Below are 21,308 nucleotides of genomic sequence, written 5' to 3' on the forward strand. Positions count from 1 at the left end.
GTCTGGTTCATTTTCATATGCCAACTCCTAACAGTTGCTGGTACATGGTAAGCACTCAAATACTGATTTAAAATACACACAAGAATAAGCAGGTTTAGTAGGGAAGAGCTGATTTTCGGTTTGGGGTGGCATTTCTCCTAGTTATACTTTGAAAACTATACAAAGATCAGGGACTTGTGACTCCCAGATGACAAAAACTAGACACTAAATAAGACCATACATGAGTAATTTTCTTCTGTAGCTTACAGTGAGACTTACTCCTTTATCTTGCCGTAAGGACCTGGGTTCCCAATTTTTTTTAAGTGTAATATTCAAAGTTGCAAATTTTTAAATATTTACTATGCACTTGCAGCGTGGGGGCTGATTTAAAAGGACAGAGCACCTTTAAGGACCAGTTATGAGTTTAAAAAAAGAAATGAAAGGAGGGAGGCAAATAAAAAACACGCTTGCAAGTATAAAATGCAAAAACGAAAAAAGGTAAAGTCAGCAAGATCACCAAGTATACATACTTACACAGAATTAAACACAGCAAAGGTAAGTATGAAAATCAGAGAAGGAAGCCTAAGACACGTGAATCAAAGAATGGAGAAATACGATAGGTATGCTAGGTCGCAATTAAACCCCTCACTGGCTGCTCACAGTTATATGGAATAATCAAGGCAGCTATGATACCCATCTTAAAAAGAACCGAAAAGACAAGGTTAGAGAACCAACATGCAGCAAAATGAGAACTGCAAAGATTTTCTGAATCCAGAATTGATATTTTTTCTTTACATTATGTTGCACTCCAAAACGCGGGGAAAATTCACGTGTTTAAGAATCTAGAAACCTGCGAAGTTTCGAGAATAATGTGCTCAAACTAGAGTGCAAATCACCAAGGAACAGTGAAGCGTAAAGCTACAACCTGGAAGGAATTGCCACATGCAACATTTGGACACCGAGAGGAGACAGATAAAGCATCCTTAAGTGGAAGATGGAGAAAGCCTGGGACTGGATATGACTGAAGGAAGACAAAACAGAATAGCAGGGCCTAAGAAGCAAATAGCAACGGGGAAACTTACAGAAGATCACCAGGTCGATGCCACAAGCGAGAAGTATCGGACCTACAAATCAGATTCCACGGGGTGGGGAAAGGGCCAGTTCGCGACCGACCAGCTGCGAGTAGTTTCCGAAAAGCGGCACAGATGTAGCTTCGCAGCCCCACCCCGCGGTAGCAGCTCCTCCCCAAGGAGGACCTCGCGAGGCCAACCGCCCGGCTCAGGCTCCAGCTCGAGCCTCGGTCCCACGCGCCCTTGCCCCGCGGCGCAGAACGGCCTCTCTGGGCCCCTCACCGAACGCTGCAGCTCCCCAAGCCAAAACGAGGCGCGCTCCTTTCCGCTGGGATCTGGGTCGTGGTAAAGCGCCTGCACTGCCTGGTACACGAGCTGGAGTGTCGGCTTTGCCCCTTCCATGGTGGTGGCGGTGGTGGTGGCAGCGACGGCTCTGGCTCTTCTCCCGAGGTTTCTCCGGTTGCCCCCGCCTTCGCGCTTCCTCACTGTGTTGGCCACGGCCGCTCCCTGACTGGCGCCATCTCCTCTTTGGCCGTTACCACGGCAGAGGGGTTCCCTGTGGAAGTTGCCCCCTCGGAAACACAGGTGAGATCGTGTTCAAGTTCCTGGCCTTTTTTCCGATTCTCCCACTAGACTCGAGACTTCTGAATCCAGACGCCGGTAGTCCCCTTTTCACCTGCTGACCTGCCCTCAGAAATCTGTCCCGGCACGACACAAACCATGCAGTGTACCTAAGCCGCGTTTACCCGGACCGGAAGCGGCAGCACCAAGACCTCTGGCATACTTCCGCCTGGTGCAGTGCAAACGGCCTCTTTCCCGGCACGCCTCCTGTTGTCTCCCCGCCCCCTTCCGGAAGTGTCCTTGCAGGGCCTGGAGCCGGCAAGGAGGAGTCGGATGTGGTTCTCTCAGTTTCTTGCGTCCGAGTGGAGCTTTAGGACCAATGTGGATCCCATACCGGAGCGGCACTCCTCTGCTTGGCAATGGATCCTAGGTCTCTCCGCCCGTTTCCGATTTTTCCATCCCTCTCCAGGGAATCCTTTCTGACCCGCGTGTACGAGGTGCGTCAATTGAACCATCCTTGGAGTGTCCACTGTACTGGAAATCCAAAGGTGACTTAAGATAGGGTTTCTGTGCTGACTCCAAAGGAGGAGGCAGACACGTGATCAAATATTGTACCAACCTGAAATACGTGCCACATTGTAGTAAATCCAAAATGCCTAGAATGCCTGTTTAGCCTCCCCTTTTCCACTAGATTGTTACACCCAAAGGGTATTTCATTCTATTGCTCGGGACACTCTGAACTCCAGAGTATTTGCACACATCTTTAGGGTCAGTCTCACATTGAATTGTATTTTTATGTATGCATTTCTTTCCCAATCAAAAATCAGTGGTCTAACAATTCTCAATTAACAAAAGAAAACAGAAATCCTGGAATCTGTACTAAGGAGAGGTTTGGGACAAAAGGTAGCAGTATGTTAAAGGATTTCCCAACAATGCTGCTACTTCTTTGGAATAATAACTGCTACTATTTAGTGAATACTTACAATGTCCAAAGCACTGTTGTTACAAGATCTCATTTAATCCTTTTAACAACTATACCAACTGAATCCTCACTTGAAGGAATAAGAAGTAGGTAATGTAATTTGCCCAAGGTTACACAGTTCTTAAATAAAAGTCAGGATTTGAATCCAATTCAGTTTCTCTCCAAAGCCTGTTAAATTGCAGAGTCCCTATCATCCTGTAGTATGTTAGTTTCTGAAATGTTGTCAAGGGATTTTTAACTGCCAACATCACAATGAAACATGTTATTGTACATAGATGATATAAATTCAGACAAAAGAAAATTATTTTGGTTACCTAATTCACCCATTCATTAAAAGAAAATTTAGTAAGACCACCTTGGTCTCTGCCCTCATGGGGTTTACTGTCTAATTGCAAAGAAAGACAAGCAATTCAATACAGTTAAAAATTTCTATGAATATCCACAAGCAGAAGAATGATTTTAGACACACATTGCACCATATACAAAAAGATAAAGAGGATCATAGAACCTAAATGTAAGAGCTAAAACTAAAAATCTTGGAAGAAGACAGGAGTATATCTTTATGACCTTGCGTTAGGCAATGATTTCTTAGACATCGCACCAAAAACACAATCAGTACAAGGAAAAAATAGATAAATTGGACTTCATCAAAACTAATACCTTTTTTTTTTAGGAAAATTAGCCCTGAGCTAACTGCTGCCCATCCTCCTCTTTTTGCTGAGGAAGACTGGCCCTGAGCTAACATCGGTGCCCATCTTCCTCTACTTTATACGTGGGACGCCTACCACAGCATGGTGTGCCAAGCGGTGCTATGTCCACACCCGGGATCCAAACCAGTGAACCCCGGGCCGCCGAGAAAAGGAACGTGCAAACTTAACCACTGCGCCACCGGGCTGGCCCCAAAACTAATAACTTTTGTTATTAGTTTAAGAAAGTGAAATGACAACCCGCAAAGGGAGAGAAAATATTTGCAAATCTTATATCTGATAAGAGATTAGTATGCAGAAATTATAAAGAACTCTTAAACACTTCAACTATGAAAAGACAATTCAGTTTTTAAAATGGGCAAAGGATTTGAATAAATATTTCCCCAAAGAAGACATGCAAATACATATCAAAAGATGCTCAGCATCATTAGGCATCCAGGAAATGCAAATCAAAACCATAATGAGATACCACTTCACACCCACTAGAATGGCTAAAATAAAAAAGATAGACTATAAGTATTGGTGAGGACGTGGAAAAATTGGAGCCCTCACACACTGCTGGTAAGATCGTAAATTGGTGCAGCCACTTTGCAAAACAGTCTGGCAATTCCTCAGAAGGTTCAACACAGAGTTACTATGTGACTCAACAGTACCACTCCCAGGTATATACCCATAAGAAATGAAAACATCAGTCCATACAAACACCTATATGTTATGTTCATAGCAGCTTTATTCATAATAGCCAAAAAGTGGAAACAACCCTATGTCCATCAACTGATGAATGAATAAACAAAATGTGCTATATTTTTACAATGGAATATTAAATGTTAAAGGAATTAAGTACTGATACATGCTACAATGTGGATGAAGCTTGAAAACATTATGCTAGGTGAAAGCAGCCAGACAAAAAAGGCCACCTATTGTATGATTCCACTTACATGAAATGTCCAGAATAGGCAAGTCTCTGGAGACAGAAAGTGAGTTAGCGGTTGCCCAGGTGAGAGGAAGTGGAGAGAGATGAAATGTTCTGGAATTAGATAGGGGTGATGGTTGCACAACTTTGAGAATATACTAAAAACCATTTAATGTATGCTTTAGAAGGATGAATTGTATGGTATGTGAATTATATTTCAATAAAACCTCCCTTTTGGTCAACAGCTTTCCCCCCCAAAAAACACCCCACATCATACCTTACTCATCTTTGTATCCTTAAGCCATTGTGTAGTATATAGTTAGTACATAGTAAATGTTTTAACAGACTGCTCTCTTAGCTCTTTAGTCTTAGAAAAATCATTCTAGCTGCAACACGAAATGGCTTGGGCAGGGTGGGATGGCAAGAATAGAAATAAGAAACTGTTGTAATAATCCTAGTGAGGAGTGATGGTGGCCTAGAGTGAGATGTTCACAGTGAGGATGGAGATCGAGATATTTAAGATGAATTTAGAAAGAAAAATTTTGACGCGGTCATTGTTTGAGCTGTAGGGTATGAGGAGATGGAGAACCCCGGCTTCTGAATAGGGAAGCTTTTACGGCAGTGGGGAGGGGTGCAAGGGTGAAGATGAGTTTAATCTTAGACATGTTGAGTACTGAGGCACTTACGAGCCCCCTAAGGCCAGCGGACTGTTGCCTGTGTGAGACTGAAGCCAGGGACTGGGTTGAAGCTATAGATTTGACAGTCATCAGTGTTTATATAGGTGGTGGGTGAAGAAGAGGAGGTGGTTGAAATGATCCAGGGAGAAGAGGGACCAAGGCAGGGCTCTCCAGAGAAACTTTTCAAGGACTGGCAAAGTAGAGGCTAGGAAGGAGTAGCCGAGGGGAAGGTGGAGAACCAGGAAAATGTACTGTGGAGGGATCGTCTTGAAGCAGCATCAGATGCTCCAGAGAGATCAAGTACTGCTAGAACAATACATTTGAAATAAAATATTAGAAATGTATGAAATATTTGAAATACCAGAACCTCTATAACTTTTATCCTGAGGCACGATCGCTGCACTAGTAATACTGAACTCTGCTGCAAAGTTTGATGTGCCCAACACCACTCCCAGCAAAGAGGGCCCCCACTCCTTCCTCCTACAAGCAAATGAAATATGTTTTCTTTAAGCAAGAAGGTGATTTTCTTTTTTTTTTTTCCAGATTTTATTTTTTTCCTTTTTCTCCCCAAAGCCCCCCGGTACATAGTTGTATATTCTTAGTTGTGGGTCCTTCTAGTTGTGGCATGTGGGATGCCACCTCAGCATGGCTCGATGAGTGGTGCCATGTCTGCGCCGAGGATTCGAACCGATGGAACACTGGGCCTCCTGCAGCAGAGCAGAAGAACTTAACCACTTGGCTACGGGGTCGGCTCCGGAAGGTAATTTTCTGAGGGATAGAAGGAAAGAGAGGGTGAGTGTTTCTTTTACTCACTAATGGTGAGCTTACCCAAAGGTTGACTACCATACTTCAATAAACAAGGTCCTCTCCAGTTCCATATGGGGGCTGCCATTGGGACCTCTATAAAACCTTAAATCTGCCATGGGATGGTGCTTGTGACTTGTAGCAAACTTCAGGTTACACTAAGCATAGATCATGGCCCCACAGTGTCCTCCTTAATTCTCTTCTGTCATCCCCTGACTCCCGCTCGTCCATCTTCCAAACCTCAGGGTGAGGCGAGACACTGCACTTTGGGGAGAAGTTTCAAAGGCAGCATGGCAGAGGCCAATGGTCTTCTCCTCATGCCTATTCTTTTCTTGTTTGGGTTAGTCCTAGAATTCCTTAAAGGAATGCTCTTTTTTTCCGAACTAATTCAAATTGAGTTTCTGTCACCTGGCATCAAAAGAATTTTGATGAATAATCTGCTGTCTTAGTTCAGGCTGCCATAACAAAACACCGTAGACTGGGTGACTTAAATGACAGAAATTTATTTTCTCACAATCTTGAAGTCTGGAAGTTCAGGATCAGGGCACCACCATGGTCAGGTTCTGGTAAGAGCTCTCTTCCTGGCTTGCAGATGACCACATTCTCACTGTGTGCTTATGTGGTAGAGAGAAAGAAAAGTCAGAAGGATCTTTCTCTCTTCCTCTTCTTATAGGGCCACAGTCCTATTGAATAGAGCATGACCCTTATGACCTCATTTTTTTTTTTTTTTTGAGGAAGATTAGCCCTGAGCTAACATCTGCTGCCAATCCTCCTCTTTTTGCTGAGGAAGACTGGCCCTGAGCTAACATCGGTGCCCATCTTCCTCTACTTTATATGTGGGACACCTTCCACAGCGTGGCTTGCCAAGTGGTGCCGTGTCCACACCCGGGATCTGAACCGGCGAACCCAGGACCGCCCAAGCAGAATGTGCGCACTTAACTGCTGCGCTACCAGGCCGGCCCCTATGACCTCATTTAACCTTAATTGCCTCCAAAAGACCCTATCTCCAGACACAGTCACATGGTAGGCAGGATATAGGGCTTCAACATATGAATTGGAGGGCATGCAATTCAGTCCATTGCATCTGCCATTACCTCCACTGGCCTTGGAGAGCTAGGAGAAGGCCCTCATCTTCACCCAAAAGAATCAGATAACATCAGACGTCTTTGGCACACAGATGATGGTAAAAGCTCAGACACAGCTGTGCAGACTGCCCCAGGGGCAGAGATGTGCTGTGCTTCACCAGAAGACAATACCCTTGGATTGACTATCACAGCTCCACTGCCACACTGCCAGGAACAAGCAGCCACAATTTTCTCAGGTAGTAAAAGGACACTTGTAGGGTAAAAAGGTGTATGCATAGAAATGTCCATCCCAGGATCATTTGCCCTAGTGAAAAAATGAAAATATCCTCAATTTCCATCAATAAGGAACTGAACTTTAGGGTGTATGCAAACATCAGATACTAGGCAGCCATTGAAAATTGTCAGAACTATTGTTAATTTTTGTTACATATGATAGTGGTCTTTTGGTCATATAGCAAAACGTCCTTATGTATTTAGAGATATATGCTGAAGTATTTAGGAGTGACGTAGTATAATAAAGAATATATCAGGGCTGGCCCCGTGGCCGAGTGGTTAAGTTCGCGCGCTCCTCTGCAGGCGGCCCAGTGTTTCGTTGGTTCGAATCCTGGGCGCGGACATGGCACTGCTCATCAAACCACACTGAGGCATCGTCCCACATGCCACAACTAGAAGGACCCACAACGAAGAATATACAACTATGTACTGGGGGGCTTTGGGGAGAAAAAGGAAAAAAATAAAATCTTTAAAAAAAAAAAAAGAATATATCTGGTCTTTGTCCCCAGTTCCTGGCACGGTGCTTCAAAAACTCTTAGAATTTCCTAAGTGATAGGAAATTTTCTGTTGTTGTGACTCCTGGTAGGCCACTGATAGCTTCAGGATTGGTGTTGATCACCAGAAAGACCAATCACGTGATTAGAGGGTTGTAACTTTGGGCCATAATGACCTCCTAGGAGGGGAGGGGAGCTGGAGATTGAGTTCAGTCACTTGACCACTGATTTAATCAGTCATGCCTAGGAATGAAACCCAGATCAAAGGTCTGGACATTGAAGCTCAGCGGAGCTTCCTGGTTGATGAACACATTGATGTGCCAGGAGGGTGACGCACCCAGTCTCCACTGAGAGAGGTCATGGGAGCTCTGCCTTCCTCCCCGACCTTGCCCTCTGTCTAGCCTTTATGATAAAACTTTAACCATAAGTACAGCACTTAACTGAGTTCTCTGAGTTGTTCTAATAAATCATCGAATCTGTAGGGGTTGTGGGAAACCCTGAATTTGTAGCCTGTTGGTCAAGAGTGCAGGTGGCCTGCGGACCCCTGAGGTAGGGTTGACATCTGAAGTGAGGGCAGTCTGGTGGGAGACTGAACCTCAAGCCTGTGGAGTCTGATACTAACTCCAGGTAGTTAGTGTCAGAATTGAATTGCACTTCACCCAGTTGGTGTAGAAACAGAACAGTGAGATGTTCATGAAGTCTATGATTTAGTTTAACAGACATGAGCCTCCTCTTCAAAAAACAGATGAAGCACATATGGCGAAAGGTTAACAGTTGTTAAATGTGTGGGATAAGTAAATGTGTTCAGTATATCATTCTCTCTACTTTTCTATGTTTGAAATTTTCCAAATTAAAAAATAGTCAAAACTAGGAAAAAAAGATCATGTCAATTTTTATTTATTGACATGAAAATATGTCAGAAAATATTATTGGAAAGAGAAACAGGTGAGAATACCCACTGATGTGAAATTATATCTATGTCTGTAACAGGCAAAGAGAGGTGTCTGGAAGGATACTCAACAAAGTGTTGACAATGGTTATCTCTGTTGATGGGATTTTGAGTGGTTTGTACTTTCTTTTTTGTGTGTCTCTTCATAGTGTTACTCCACAAAACTGGGGTTCTCTTGCCTGATGTGCATTTAAAAAGCCAATTATTATGGCATTAGCTTTTGGGATAAGAAATCAGCTTTATTTTGCAAGATCGATCTGCAAGGAGACAGGGACATATGCTCTCAGATGTGTCGCCCCGATCCAGGGTTGAGGTGCAATTTATAGGCTGAAGGGCAGGGCAGTCTGAAGTGTGGAGATAGATGACTGAAGGTAAGGAGGAGTGAGGTAATTGATAATATGCATAAGCCTCGTCAAGCTTCATGCCTCTTCACAGGATGCATGTTCACAAAATGGTGGTATTACCGTGATCTGAGGGTGGAGTTTTTAGCTCCTTGATGTCAAAAAGGTCACTTATCAAGCATTTGCACAGGCCCAGTTGATGGGTTGGTGGTTTCAACCAACCTGAACTGAACAAGGGGTCTCAGTTCCTGAAAAACCACTCTTAATTACTCTGTTGATAAGATGGGGTCAATTGAACTGGTCCTGGAGGGCCCATGGTTACAATAGCACTTATCACTTGATATAGTCCGTATTTTTTTATTTTTTGGCTAGTCTCCCCATTAACATGCAGCCTCTATGCAGACAGAGACTTTGTGTGGTCTCTATCCTATCCCCAGTGCTTTGAATGGTGCCTGGCATATTGTAGATGCACAAAAATATTTGCTAAATGCATTAATAAAGCTTATATGATTTGAGTTTTTTCTTTATAGTGATTATTTACATTTTTAACAAATATATTTTATAAAAAACAACACAGTTGCTTTTTTCCAGTGAACACTATTCCCATGAAGTCATAACTGTCAGGGGCCAGTGTTGACTGAATCTTGGTAGCTGTTTGCCAAGAAAATGCTGCACAGCACAGACCTCTCCTGGCCCAAATTCTCCTGTGTCAATGCAAATAATCCATAACCAACCTGTAAATGAAAATTTGGGTGAGTTTATTCTGAGCCAAAATGTGAGGACCATAGCCCAGGGCCTTCCTTCTGCAAGGAAGGAAGGGCACCAAAGAAGTGGGGTGTACAGAGTGGTTATATACCCTCAAACAGCATGTTTCACATATGATTGAAATGTCCCTTTTACAATAATCACAAGACTGCTCTGTTGGCACGGCAATTGATGGACACAGCAGGGTGGCAGGTCTGCTGTCTCGAGCTGGGTGGTCACGGGTGAGAGCTGGGTGGTCGCAGTTGAATGCAGCGATCAGTTCCTAGCCTAGGGAAAGATATTTATCCTTAAGGAAATGCCAATGTGGGGGAAGTTGCACCTTCATCTTAAGGCCCTTTGTTCTTGTCTTTGGGACATAGCAAATGCTTAAAGCAGATACACAATGCATGCTCAAGGGCCATGTCAGTCTCTTATGGAAAAACAAAGTCAGGCTGAATCAGGGTTATACTAAATGGCTTCCTCATATACTCCGATATATCCTATTGCTTGCCATTTATTTGTCACCTGGCTACTCAACCCTTGGGGTACATATTCTAGACTAAATTCCTCCAGCTGCACAACCTGAGACAGCCATAAACCAAGCACTGAACAAGTCTCCTTTCCCTCAATTAAGCCCACATTCAGGGCTCGTGTGCTGAGGACAGCATCTGCCTTTGTCTGGTTCTCAGCTCAGAACTGCCTTCAATGTGGGCCAGCTTTTCACCCGATTTCACTTGCAAAGCAAATTCACACTGGTGGGAGGGGCTAGAAGAGGAGGATGGTGAATAGAGATCATGAATTTCTATGGGATAATGAAAGCACAAATTAACTGTCCACAGTCCAAAGGAGCCTTGTTTAAAGATGTTCTGAGGGACAGCAATAACACTGGAGCGGGAGAGCACTGAGTAGGTCTGAATTTTTCTTAACATTAACAAAATGAGATTTATTTCAGAAAAGGAATATGGTACAGAGAATCTAGGAGCAATGGAAGAGAAAAAACATACACAGTTCAGTAAATGTCCACCAAGCTACCCCTGCATCCTTCTCCTTTATCCCTCACGAAGTCTTCCCTCCCCTGTTGAGCTCCTTTCTTTGGAAACCTGATATAGAAGAGGGGGAAAAGTAGCTTTCTCCCAACAAGATTAATTTGTGTGTGTGTGTGCGTGTGTGAGGAAGACTAGCCCTGAGACAACATCTGTTGCCAATCTTCCTCTTTTTTTTCTCCCCAAAGCCCCAGCACATAGTTGTATACCCTAGTTGTAGGTCATTCTAGTTCTCCTATGTGGGATGCCACCACAGCATGGCTTGATGAGCGGTGAGTAGGTCTGCATCCAGGATCTGAACCAGGGGACCCTGGGCCGCCAAAGCGGAGCACATGAACTTAACCATTCAGTCACGGGGCTGCCCCCCCAACAAGATTAATTTTTATGTCATTTTATATCCACAGTTTACTGACACTTAGCCCAGTTTTACTTCTTCAGGATATTAAGCGATGCATTGGGGCTGGTGTGATATGGGCCAGACTGTTGTCAAACCAGGCTGATGGGAGGATGCACTTCCCTCGCAAATGCAAAAGGCTCCACGTGGCTGTAGGGAGAAAAAATAACTCTTTTCTTGTATGACATGGTGGAAAGAGGACTCTCCAAAAAATCAGACCCCCTGGTGCCTGGCCCAGCACCACTTTTTTCTAGCTATGTGACTCTAGCCAGGTAACTACATTCCTAAGCTGGATTCCTCTGCCAAAAGGGGTCATGATGCCTACCCATCCAACACACAAGGAGGACCAAGCAAGATCATGTGAAAGTGCCTGGCATTGGTTCAGTGTAAACAAGTGTAAAGTAGTTAAATACAGTTTTACAAATATATGGAATCAAACAGTCACTTCTGGTCTTATTGATATTCTTAGAAAACACAGGTTTTTACCCCAAACCAACAGGCTTTTCAAATACTGGAGGAGCACTGTATTTAATGAGCTACTCAGGCAGTCAACAAGCCCAAGGCTTGGCCACCCCACCAGCCATACACTCTAACCACAGTCACACCTGTCACGCTGCCTGCATCTCCCTACTTCCCTGGGTCAAAGTGCTCCCCAGCTGGTTCTTACTTTCTGAAGAATTTAGATATTTAGATCCACTTATGACTCTCACCTTCCCTGCCAGTCTGCGTAGGAGGCACTGAGCACGTACCTGCACTAGTTCCAAGCTGCTGGCTCTAGACTCCAAGGCCTCTTTCCGTGAACAAACCCAAAGCCCTCATCATTGTCCTCCAGTCTTCTAGATCTCTCTATGGCGTCGGACATTCATACTTCCCTCTTCCCCCAGTGCCCATATATTTCACCTTCTAGGACTCCGACTTCTGTGGTTCTTCCCTCTCTGATTGTCACTTTTTTCTCAGTGGGGCCTGCAAACCCAGTTGCACATTAAAATCACCTGGGGGATCTTTAAACAATACCAATGCCTGAGTACCTCCCTAGACCAGTTAAATCAGAAACCCTGGGGCTGGGCCTGGAGGGCCAGTCTAGGTCCTTTAAAGTTTCCAGGTGATTTTAATGTACAGGTAGGTTGCTAGCCATGCCTTCATTTAGTTCAGAGGGGTTGCTCAGTGGGAGAGAAACTGGCATTTGGGGCGGGACAGATCTTCCTTGTGCGGGTCTAACCCAAGCACTGCAGAATGTCACTAGCACACCCCAGTCATGCTGATGACCAAAAATGCAACAAACATCTCCAAATGCCCCCACTTGGGAATCTCACTGACCTGACCCCTTCTCTTCCTTTTGTGCACCCCCCGAAAAGTGAAAGCCCCTCCTTTCCTGCCCCACTTTTCACTTCTCAGGTGGCCAATTGTTCTAGTTTGCTCAGGACCAAGGAGTTTCCCGGGAGTAGAGATTTTCAGTGCTAAAACTAGGAAAGTCCCAGGCAAACCAAGATGCTTAGTCATCCTAGATCTTCTTCTATTGCCTCCCATAAGGGATACCCATTGTTTTTTCTGCCTCCCCCACCTCTTTTCTGGGAACTGGCCCTTCCCAACCCCAACATTCCTCCATTCAAGGGTTATACTGGGAACGACCTTGAGGAGATTGCTGACACAACCTGGGCCACCTGAGCTCCTCCCCCAGAATTTGCAACTGGAACTGGATGCTAGTCTCAATTTGGTTAGTGCTCCAAAAGAGATTTAAATTTGGGAATTATTGGTGGCCATTTTCTACCACGAAGACTACTGTGAGGTGTAGGGGAGGATGGGCAGTACAGAAAGCCTGTCTGTAGCAACAGAGGAAACACAGGCCCAGAAAGAGCAGAAGTGAGATAGAATCTTCCCGGCTTCCCCCTAGTGCTCAAGTGATTCTCAAACTTGGGCCTGCGGCAGCATCCATCACCTAAAGGGTTCCTTAGAACACACACGCTGGACTCCACCCCACCCCCACCCCCAAAGGCTCTGAATCAGTAGGTCTGGGTGTGGCCCAAGGATTGCTTTCTTAAGGAGTTCCCAGGTGGTGTTGATGCTGCAAGTTAAGGACTACTGTGAGGACGGTGCCCTGGGCCAGAGTTCCAGGACCTTGGAGGGACCAGCAGGCCCAGCCCTGCCTTAGGTTACATGACTTTATATCTTTCTAGTAAATAAGTTCCCATTTTTTTCTTTTTTTTAGGTTTTTTGGGGCTTTTTTGAGGAAGATTAGCCCTGAGCTACCATCCATTGCCCATCCACCTCTTTTTGCTCAAGAAGATTAGCCCAGAGCTAACATCCGTGCCCATCTTCCTCTACTTTATATGTGGGATGCCTGCCACAGCATGGCTTGATAAGCAGTGCATATGTCCACAGTGGGGATCTGAACCGGCAAACCCCAGGCCGCCAAAGCAGAGCTCGCAAACTTAATTGCTGCGCCACCAGGCCAGCCCCACATTTTTTTTTTTCCTAAACTGCTTTATGGAGATATAATTCACATACCATATAGTTCACCCATTTAAATGTACAATTCAATGATTTTTAGTAGATTCACAGATAAAGATACGTACAACCTGCACCACAGTTAATTTTAGAACATTTTCATCACCTCAAAAGAAATCTCATACCCTTCAGCAATCACTCCTCTCCCACACCCTCCTCCCCCACCCCAGCCCTAAGCAACCATGGATCTACTTTCTCTACATATAGGTTTCCTTGTTGTGCTCATTTCATATGAATGGAATTATAAAATATGTAGCCTTTTGTGACTGGCTTCTTTCACTCAGCATAATGTTTTCCAGATTCATCCACATCGTAGCATGGATCAGTACTTCATTCCTATTCAGGTCTGTTGCCTATTTTTATTGGATTTTTTTTTTTATTGAGTTGTAACAGTTCTTTATGTATTCTAGATACAAGTCCTTTATTAAATATATGATTTGCAAATATTTCCCCCCATTCTGTAGGTTGTCTTTTCACTTTCTTGATGGTGTCTGCTGAATGTGTCCCCTCAAAATTCATATGTTGAAACCCTGATGTCCAATGTGATGATAATAGGATGTGGGACCATTAGGAGGTGCTTGGATTGTAAGAGTGGAGACCTCGTGAATGGGATTATGCTCTTATAGAAGAGATCCCACAGAGCTCCCTAGTTCCTTCTGCCATGTGAGGATACGCTGAGAAGTGTGCAACTCAGAAGAAGGCCCTCACCCGACCATGCTAGCACCCTGATCTCAGACTTCTAGCCTCCAGAACTGTAATAAACAAATTTCTGTCATTTATAAGTTTCCCAGTGTGTGGTATTTTGTTATAGCACCTGGAATGGATTAAGACAACGTCCTTTGAAGCAGAAAAATTTTTAATTTTGATAAAATCCAATTTATCTATTTGTTGTTGCTCGTGCTTTTGGTGTCATATCAAGGAGTCTTTTGCCAAACCCAAGGTCATGAAGATTTACCACTATGTTTTCTTCTAAGAGGTTTATAGTTTTATATCTTACGTCCATTTTGAGTTCATTTTTGTGTATGGTGTGAGAACTTCATTCTTTTGCATGTGGATATCCAGTTTTTCCAGCACCATTTGTTGAAAAGACTAATTTTTCCCCATTAAATGTTCTTGGCACTAGTGTTGAAAATCAGTTGACCATAGCTGTATAGGTTTATTTCTGGACTCTCAGTTCTATTCCATGGATCTATATGTCTATCCTTGTGCCAGTGTCACTCTTTCTTGAATGACATTGCTTTATTATAAGTTTGGAAATTGGGAAGTGTGAGTCCTCTTACTTCTTTCTTCTTTTTTAAGATTATTTTGGTTTTTCTGAGTCCCTTACAATTCAATATAAATTTTAGAATCAGCTTGTTAATTGCTACAAAGAAGTCTTCTGGGACTCTGATAGAGATTACACTGAATCAGTAGATCAGCTTGGGGACTATTGCCATCTTAGCAAAGTCTTCCAATCCATGAACATGGGCTGTTCTTCCAGTTATTTAGCTCTTTAATTTCTTTCAACAAGTGTTCGGAAGTTTTCAGAGTATAACTTTTGCACTTTTGTTAAGTTTATTCCTAAGTATTTTATTCTCTCTGATGCAATTGTAAATGGAATTGTTTTCTTAATTTCATTTTTGGATTGTTCATTGAAAGTATATAGAAATACCATTGATTTTGTATATTGATTTTGTTTCCTGCAACCTTGCCAAACTCATTTATTAGGTCTAACAGTTTTTTAGTATATTCTTTAGGATTTTCTGTATACAAGATCTTGTCGTCTGCAAATAGAGATAGTTTTACTTATCCCTTTCCAAGTGGGATGCTTTTATATTTCTTTTTCTGGCTTCTATGCCAATGTAAATGAATGAATGGTAAGGATCTAGGAGAGCCCATTTCCCACCCAGATGAAAGAAGGAAAAGATGCAGCACTGGATATATGTATTGTTTAGAAAAAAACAAAAGAGTTTAGTGATAGTACATAAACATTTTATATGGTCCCTTCAAATTTTGTGCTACAATTTAATTCTTCTAGGGAAACTTAGTATTAATGCAGGTACTGAATTTACATTCCTAATCCTTATGAAAGCCTCCTTTTATTCCACTTGTCTTGAAATAGTGATTTTCAGATTTTCCACCAAAGATGCCCTAAGGGCAGAGAAGAGGAAAAATTTGAGGAGTAGTCCTACACAGCCTATAACAACTTGAAATAATTTTGAAGTGCTATGTTTTATCTTAAAAATTCATGCAAATTTTATCTTCTACTCCAAGATAGAGTTATGTTCATTTTAATATTAAGATAATGATTTTTGTTTTCAAGATAAGAAAGGAAGCCTTTACTACGTGATCCAGCAATTCCATTTCTGGGTTATATCCAAAAGAAGTGAAAGCAGGAACCTGAAAAGTTATTTGTACACCCATGTTCATAGCAGCATTATTCACGATAGTCAAGCAATGGAAGCAACCCAAGAGCCCATTGACAGATGAATGGATAAACAAAATGAGATATATACATACAATGGAATATTATTCAGCCTTAAAGAGGAATGAAATTCTGACACATGCTATAGTATGGATGAACCTTGAGAACATTAAGCTAAGTGAATTAAACCAGTCACAAAAGATACATACTGTATGATTCCACTTATATGAGGTATCTTGGGTAATTAAATTCATAAAAACAGAAAGTAGAATGGTGGTTGCTAGGAGCTGGGCAGAATGGGGAGTTATTTAATGGGTATAGAGTTTCAGTTTTGCAAGATGAAAAAGTTCTGGAGATTGGTTGCACAACAATGTGAATATACTGAACAGTGCTGTCTTCTACACTTAAAAATGGTTGAGATGGTAAATTTTGTCATGCATTTTTTACCACAATAAACGAACAATTTGGAAATTTAAAAAAATTTTAAAGAAGGTCTTATGATTTGATCACAAGGAGCAATTACCATCATCCCTCGATATCCCTGGGGGATTGGTTCCGGGACCTCCCACGGATACCAAAATCCATGGATGCTCAAGTCCCTTAAAGGGTCCTCTGTGTCCATGGATATCGCATCCTTGCATATGGAGGGCCAACTGTAGTATCTAGATTCAGCTAGAGCTAAATACACTGCCTTGGTTTAACTTATGGAGATGTTTACATAGTCACCTTTTAATTATCCTGTTAGGGACTTCTTTGCTCAGAGAATCATCCTAGTCCCCGGGCCAATAATAAACAGGAACTGAGACAGAAGGATAGACTATGTGACTCTCGGTGTGTTTCTGTCATGCCATGTGGGCCCTGGGTAATAACCTATAGTGTTCCAGGATTTAGGATGCATTCTAATATGTCACTCAGGGGCCAGCCCGGTGGCACAGCAGTTAAGTTCTCACATTCTGCTTCAGCAGCCGGGGGTTCACCAGTTCGGATCCCAGGTGCTGCGAACCTACACACCACTTGTAAAGCCGTGCTGTGGCAGGCGTCCCACATATAAAGTGGAGGAAGATGACCACAGATGTTCACTCAGGGCCAGTCTTCCTCAAAAAAGAGGAGGACTGGCGGCAGATGTTAGCTCACGGCTAATCTTCCTCAAAACAAAAACAAAAACAAAAACTCCTCTAATACGTCACTCAACATAAGTTAAGGATTAGGCTTTACGAGGTAAAAGGAAATCTTACAAGGCTGAGTCAGCAAGCAAAGAGAAAGCAGGAGTCCTGCATGCTTCTATTACCCCACAGAGAGGTGTGCTGGGGTCAGGGTGCTCTCCTGGATCCACAAAATAAGTCTGTGTTCTGCTGAAGGGACATTGCCCCTCTCTGTTCTGCCTGGTTCTCTCAGTGCTGTTAAACATAGCGTTACCATTTGACCCAATAATTCCACTCCTAGGTCTATACCGAAGAGAAATGAAAACGTGTGCACACAAGTTGTACACAAATGTTTACAGCAGCATATTCATAGTAGCCAATATGTGACAACAACCCAAATACCCACCATCTGGTGAATGGATAAACAAAATGTAGTATATCCATACAGTGGAGTATTATTCATCCATAAAAAGGAATAAAGTACTGTTATATGCTACAGCATGGATGAACCTTGACAACATTATGTTAAGTGAAAGAAGCCAGACACACACACACACACAAACACATATTGCATGATTCCATTTTTGTATGAAATCTTCTGAATTGGCAAATGTATAGAGACAGAAAGTAGATTATTGGTTGCCTAGGGCTGGGGTTGAGAATTGGGGGGAAACTGAAGGTGACTGCTAAAGAATACAGGGTTTCTTTGTAGGATGCCAGAAATGTTCTCAAATTGATTGTGGCGATGGTTGCACAACTCTGTGAACATAGCAGAAACCATTGACTTATTGCTTTAAATGGGTGAGTTTTATGGTATGTGAATTATATCTCACTAAAGCTGTTACAAAAAATAGTATATTCCTTTTTATTGATGAGTAGTATTCCATTATATGAATATACTGCTGGAAAATATACTTTTTTTGTCCATTCACCTGTTGATGGACATTTGGGTCGTTTACAGTTTTTGGTTATTAAAAATAAAGCTCTAGGGGGCTGGCCCTGTGGCCGAGTGGTTAAGTTTGCATGCTCCGCTGCAAGCGACCCAGTGTTTTGTTGGTTCGAATCCTGGGCGCGGACATGGCACTGCTCATCAAACCATGCTGAGGCAGCATCCCACATGCCACAACTAGAAGGGCCCACAACAAAGAATATACAACTATGTACCGGGGGGCTTTGGGGAGAAAAAGGAAAAAAATTTTAAAAATCTAAAATAAATAAATAAATAAATAAATAAAGCTCTAGGGGCTGGCCCGGTGGTGCAGCAATTAAGCTTGCACATTTCACTTCAGCAGCCCAGGGTTCGCCGGTTCAGATCCCAGGTGCAGAGCCACGTCCTGCTTGTTAAGCCATGCTTTGGCTGGCGTCCCACATATAAGGTAGAGGAAAATGGGCAACGATGTTAGCTCAGGGCCAGTCTTCCTCAGCAAAAAGTGGAGGATTGGCAGCAGATGTTAGCTCAGAGCTAGTCTTCCTCAAAACAAAACAAAACAAAACATAAATAAATAAAACTCTATGAACATTCATATACAAGTCTTTGTATGGACATATGCTTTCTTTTCTCCTAGGTAAATATGCAGGAGTGGAATGGCTGGATTATATGGTAGATGTGTTCAACTTTTTAAGAAGCTACAAAACTGTTTTCTAAAGTAGTTGTACCATTTTACTTTCCCACCAACAATTTATGGGAGTTCCAGTTCCTCCACATCCTTGTCAATTCTTGGTATGATCAGTCTTTTTAATCAGACATCCTAATAGATATGTAGCAATATCTCACTGTGATTTTAATTTTCATTTCCTTAATGACTAATGATGTTTAGCATCTTTTCATGTGCTTATTTGCCATCTTTTCATTTGCTTATTTGTATATCTTCTTTGAAATATCCGTTCAAATTTTTTGTCCACTGTTTGAAAAATTGAATTGTCTTATCATTGAGTTTTCAAAGTTCCTTATAAATTCTAGACACGAGTCCTTTATCAGATATGTGTTTTGCAAATATTTTCTCCCAGTCTGTGGCTTGTCTTTTCATTCTTCTCACAGTGTCTTTTCAAGAACAGAAGGTTTTAATTTTCGTGAAGTCCAATTTGTCAAATTTTTCTTTTATTGATTGTGCTTTTGGTGTCATATCTATGAAATCTTTGTCTAATCAAAGTTTACAAAGATTTTTCTCCTGTGTTTTCTTGTAGTAGTTTTATAGTTTTCAATTTTACATTTAGGTCTGTGTTCTATTTTGACTTGATTTTTGTATATGGTATGAGGTATGGATTGAAGTTCATTTTTTTGCATACAGATATCCAGTTGTTCAGCCTCATTCATTAAAAGAGCTATCCTTTCTCCATTGAATCGTCTATGGATCTTTTTCAAAAATCAATTTTTGTTATATATATATGCATATATATCTGGACTTTCTATTCAGTTTCATTGCCTATCTTTGAGGTCAATAGCACGTTATCTTGGTTCCTTTTGTTTTATAAGAAGTCTTGAAATCCTGTAATGTTGGCCCTCCAACTTTGTTATTCTCTTTCAAAATTGTTTTGGCTATTCTAGGTCTTTTTCATTTTCGTATGAATTTTAGTCAGCTTGTCAATTTCTACAATTTTTTTTCTGTAGAGCAGAGACAGAAATATAGCATATTAATGAAAAACCCAGGGCTCCGATGTTAGTCTGCCTAGGTTCAAGACCCAGCTTTACCTCTTCATTGCTGTTTGACTTTGGGCAAGTTACCTAATTTCTCTGCAACTCCATTTCTCATTCATAAAGCTAAGATAATAATATTAACAATCTCATGGGGTTGTGATGGGGCTTAAGTGAAATAATACGTATGATGCTGAGAGACTGAAAATACAGACAGACGATGGCCAGACCATATATGACAACAGAACTCTGACCACAGCCTCTGCAGCAAACAGTCCACGAAGCCAAACCACAACCTCTGCAGCAATTGGCCCAGAACAGTCAGGACTTGACCAAATCAGTGAGTGCCAACTTACCTACTTTTTGCCCTGGCTGCCAACTCAGGATCAAGCAGAAAAGCCAAATATGCTCCCCAAACCAATCACATAGGATGCCCCATTTCCAGTAAGCTTCCCGCCCCAGAGCAAAGCTCTGAATAAACGGCTTCACTTCTCACCTGGGTGATGTTCATTTATTTCCACAATGTTTAACACTATGTTCTCAGTTTAATGGGTGCCTAATAAATTTTATACAGAGCAGCAGAATTGTTTTGTCAAGTGAAATTTTACACAGAATCCCAGTATATAAAACAGACCAAAGTGGCTTTTAATAGTTTATTTTATTTGTCAGTCAGTACTAACAGAGGGATTGATACCGAACTTCTTAATCTCAAATTTGTGCGCCAGATGCACAGGAAGCCAAACACTGAGACATCGGTGCTTGGAGATGGAGAAAGATTTATTATAAGTGGCCAAAACCAGTAGGCGGGAGCCTGGGCTCGATCAAATCCACCTCCCCCCAAGAACAGAAAGCTGGGGAGTTTCATAGAGCTAAGGGGCTTGGCAGGAGGAGCTTTGGGGAAACAAAGGGGTCCCTCCGATAAGCCCCTAGGCAATCTGACTGCGGGGTGTCAACGCTGCTGAGGGCCGGTCTTTAGGTGATCGCAACCTCACCAAAGGCATTCTCTTTCTTCTGCAAAACAAGCTCACAAATCCTCTAGACCCCTGAGTCACCCCTCAAATTAAACAGCAAAAACAGCAAATTGGTTTAATATCTACAGTGCCCCTCAGCTTCAGGACTTTTGTGGTGACCTCAATAATATTAAATGGGGATGATGAATGACAACTGCAGACTCAGTGTTAAAAAAATCCCCATTCTTGGGGGCTGGCCTGGTGGTGCAGCGGTTAAGTGCGCACCTGCACTTCGGCAGCCTGGGGTTCGCTGATTCAGATCCCGGCTGCAGACATGGCAACACTTGGCAAGCCATGCTCTGGTAGGCATCCCACATAGAAAGTAGAGGAAGATGGGCACGGATGTTAGCTCAGGGCCAGTCTTCCTCAGCAAAAAAAGAGGATTGGCAGCACATGTTAGCTCAGGGCTAATCTTCCTCAAAAATAAATTTTAAAAAATCCTGATTCATACCACAAAAAGCTACAAATACTAACAGCTTGGTTTTTTTTTCTTTTAAGCGGGTCTCTTTACAATAAAGTATTTGTCAAACCCCCCAAAGCACCTCTTCAAAACTCTAGGGCTCTCAGAAAAATGGAGTAAGAACTAAGGGTATGAGGTC

At 42.5% G+C, this 21,308-nt stretch overlaps 1 protein-coding gene across 2 annotated transcripts in view; it reads right to left on the minus strand.

Moving 5' to 3' along the window:
* The window catches only part of TNPO3 (transportin 3), an 87,814-nt gene extending 86,065 nt beyond the window's left edge, over window positions 1-1,749 (minus strand). Inside the window, exon 1 of one of the 2 annotated variants that reach the window (XM_046669600.1) lies at window positions 1,332-1,749. In XM_046669600.1, coding sequence (XP_046525556.1) covers window positions 1,332-1,451 — 120 coding nt within the window. In that variant the 5' untranslated portion in view covers window positions 1,452-1,749. The remainder of the gene's footprint in view (window positions 1-1,331) is intronic. The other variant, XM_046669601.1, reaches the window with a different exon arrangement.
* Between the last annotated feature and the right edge of the window lie 19,559 nt (window positions 1,750-21,308).

This window comes from Equus quagga, chromosome 8, assembly GCF_021613505.1.
Source record: "Equus quagga isolate Etosha38 chromosome 8, UCLA_HA_Equagga_1.0, whole genome shotgun sequence".
Lineage (NCBI taxonomy): Eukaryota > Metazoa > Chordata > Mammalia > Perissodactyla > Equidae > Equus > Equus quagga.